At 43.2% G+C, this 3081-nt stretch overlaps 1 protein-coding gene across 1 annotated transcript in view; it reads left to right on the top strand.

Moving 5' to 3' along the window:
* The first annotated feature begins 1721 nt into the window (after positions 1–1721).
* LOC112468497 (mannosyl-oligosaccharide 1,2-alpha-mannosidase IB-like) overlaps positions 1722–3081 on the top strand; it is a 4143-nt gene continuing 2783 nt past the window's right edge. Inside the window, exon 1 of the mRNA XM_025037698.1 lies at positions 1722–2334. Within this exon, the coding sequence (XP_024893466.1) occupies positions 1939–2334 (396 nt within the window). The 5' untranslated portion in view covers positions 1722–1938. The remainder of the gene's footprint in view (positions 2335–3081) is intronic.

The raw sequence follows: 3081 nt of genomic DNA, 5'->3' as shown, positions 1-3081 counted from the left end.
TTTTATTATACGATCAAGTTTTGAAAAACTTCCGGAACTGGTGCACATCAGTAATGCAATTAAGTTAGAATAAAACAAGTATAATTTTTGTTTCATTTTAACTTATTGCATGAATGTGCAGGGACTTCTTCGAAAAATAATAGACGTCATAGATGGTATATGCATAAAGCTTCTAGAACATTCTCACGCATGTTTCAAAGACGTCATATATACACGGTCAAAAGACGTGAAAAGTAGGAATTTTAAATGTCTTTATCTAAAATGTCTTTATCATTAAAACAAAACGTTTCTATAATAGTTTTTTAAACGTTTTTTTATCGGAAAAGAAACGATTCATCGAACGTTTTTCGAATGGACATTTTAACTTATGAGAAACGTTTCTACAAAGCGGTTATAAAACGTTTCGGCAAAACGCTCATAAAACATTTCTGAAACGTTGTACCTATGTACTACCTGGGATACTTACACAGTAACGAAAAAACAAAAGTAACTGTTACAGGCTAAACACCTTTTGTAACAATGGTGCAACGGCAATTTGCGTTTATTCTCTGCACATACTCAAGAATTGAATAGTGCTCGTACTCAGGCATTGCCTGCTTATGCCATTGCTTCGAAAGCTGATCTTCTCAACTCAACGTCATGCGGAAAGGAGTTGAAAAATTTTCGAGACGCTGTCAATCAACGAATACTGTGGAGCTTGAAAAGTACATAAAATTTTAAATTATAACTGAATCGCTATTAACTCTATTTACTCCAATCTAAAATCTAGAAAGCTAGTAAAAAAGACATACCACCCATCTTTAGCCTATACAGCATATTTATATTGATCAATTATACAATTCCATTTAAATTAAATATATTAATCAATATCGTTTAATCTTAAATGAATAATAATACTTATGAAATATTAGTGTAATAAATTAAGAGATCGCATTTGTGCTTATTTTATTGTATATTCATAATTTAAGATGTTATTAAAACCGAATATTTTCTATTATATATGTATACAAAAATAAATTTTGATCTTACAATCTGGTAAATTTTTCGAAAAATTGTTTTACAAGCTTCAGTTGTTCAAATGTCCCTACAAAAAATTTAATCTATATAATCGTTCTTTATTCTCTCTTAATCCTAAATGAACAGAATAATTCATCCTTAAATTCGACGCCAAATTTATAATAATCCCCCGTATATGTAGAGTTATGTAAAAGTTATAAGTTATGCAAAAAGATAAGATGATTGCTTATGCATTTTTTCAGCGAGAGATACAATGAAAAATATAACAGAATCTTTAATCCCGTTCTTATTAAAAATATACATTTATTAAATTCAAAATAATTTAATTAAGGAAATTAACAATCTTGATGGACTATAATAAAGTAAAGCGATGTATAGGCTGTGTACACAGTATATAAGCTGAATAACATCAGTAATGTTTTATTAGACCACGTAGAAACGAAATAATCTCCTCGGTCAATTATCGTAAACTGACTGATTTATCGAGTGGAAAATGTCCATGCCGTACGATCGAGAGCGTTTCCCTTCCTGTCGTATATACGGTATCGGAGTTAAAAGGTTCTCGCGCACTGACCGACGGTAAGTCGAATCTCCCGGTCGTCGACAGAGATGTCGCTCGCACCGCTGTCAGACGGTGCACCGTGCGGTCAGTCGTGCAGTTTCCCGCGCGCGCCACGTCAGCTGATCGGCGCCTCCGGAGCCCCCCCCAGTCGCGAGATGTCAACTGCCGCACGCAGGTGGTGCTCGAGTCCGTAATGGCGTATGACGGCTGAGGAGAGCCACGGGTGCGAAACGCGCACGGGTGCTCCGAAGTTTTTCCGCGTGTCCGCCAACCAACGCCGCACCGCGCGGGGGTGGTTGATCGAAAAGTGCCGCGGCGCGTAGTGCACGTGTGTGGGGTACGGTGTGGCCGCGTTTAAGATGAGCGCGTCGACCGTCGGCGTGCTGCCGTCGTACCAGCGCCTCGCGAACGGCGTACCGGTGCCGTTGTTCACGAGACGGTCCTTCCGTCCGCGCGAGAAGTACCTGATCCTCCTGGTATTCATGACGTTCGGCGTCGTGTGCTTCGGCGCGTTCTTCTACCTGCCGGACTTCCGTAACGGCGGCGCCGCCGTCAACAGTGTCTACCGCGTGTACCAAAGTATGCAGAAGGCCGGGCCGGAGCTTCTGCTGCCGGTGCCGCCGCGCGCCTCCGCCGACGGCCTCAAGGACTCGCGCCTGTCCGCGATGATCGGCCATCCGAACGCGGTGCCGCCTGGCCACGAGGGCCACGATCACCAGGACGTGCACCTCCTCGAGGACAGGCAGAAGCTGCAGGTGCGAATTCGCGCTCTCGCGCCTTCTCGATCTCGACCGATCCTCTCGAACGCCTTCGCCTCGAACGCGAGGTTCCCTTTATCGTTCGGAAAATAATTTTCTCTCGCGACACCGCGTCAAATTCCCTCCGGTGAACGGCAGCCCGTCAAGGTAGAAAGCACGGGGGCTGAGACACGCTCCGTTTGCGCGCGCCAGGTCGTGGCTCCGTTTGTTTACATACGGCCATTGTAACGTACATGGCTGACGCACGTGCGCGGACCTCGCCGCGCTGTCACTTCGTTCACGATTCCGTATCTCAATGAACGATAACGATCTTAATTCCGTTAACCACCGTTCGTTTAAGATAAGCGAACCGGATACCACGCGAATTGGCGAATATTTGATATTAATATTAATTGGTAACATTAGTGTCTAATAATAATTTAGCGTGATAATCGATCTCGGGGCAACGTGGCAACGTGGTATGATCAACAGCTGGCATAGTTAACACGATCATAGATCGCGTTCAATCGCGATTTAAGCTATTAATCTCTTTGCTCCCTCGAAGAATGCGCGCATTTTGAGATTGAAACGTCGTAGGAGTGTCTCTATTCGCACATATTGAAGACGGTGCTCGAATTGTTTTATTTCGTTCGAACCCCAGCATAGTTCCCTTTGTATCGCTTATTTTCTACAATCCTGTATTTTTCCACCGGATGCAGACATTTTAAAGCGGCTCTCGCATTTCGGTGCAACGTAATATGATCA

Source organism: Temnothorax curvispinosus, unplaced genomic scaffold (assembly GCF_003070985.1).
Source record: "Temnothorax curvispinosus isolate PA1 unplaced genomic scaffold, ASM307098v1 QBEX01018551.1, whole genome shotgun sequence".
NCBI lineage: Eukaryota > Metazoa > Arthropoda > Insecta > Hymenoptera > Formicidae > Temnothorax > Temnothorax curvispinosus.
The sequence above is the reverse complement of the archived record's forward strand: the minus strand, read 5'-3'. Positions and strand labels throughout refer to the sequence as shown.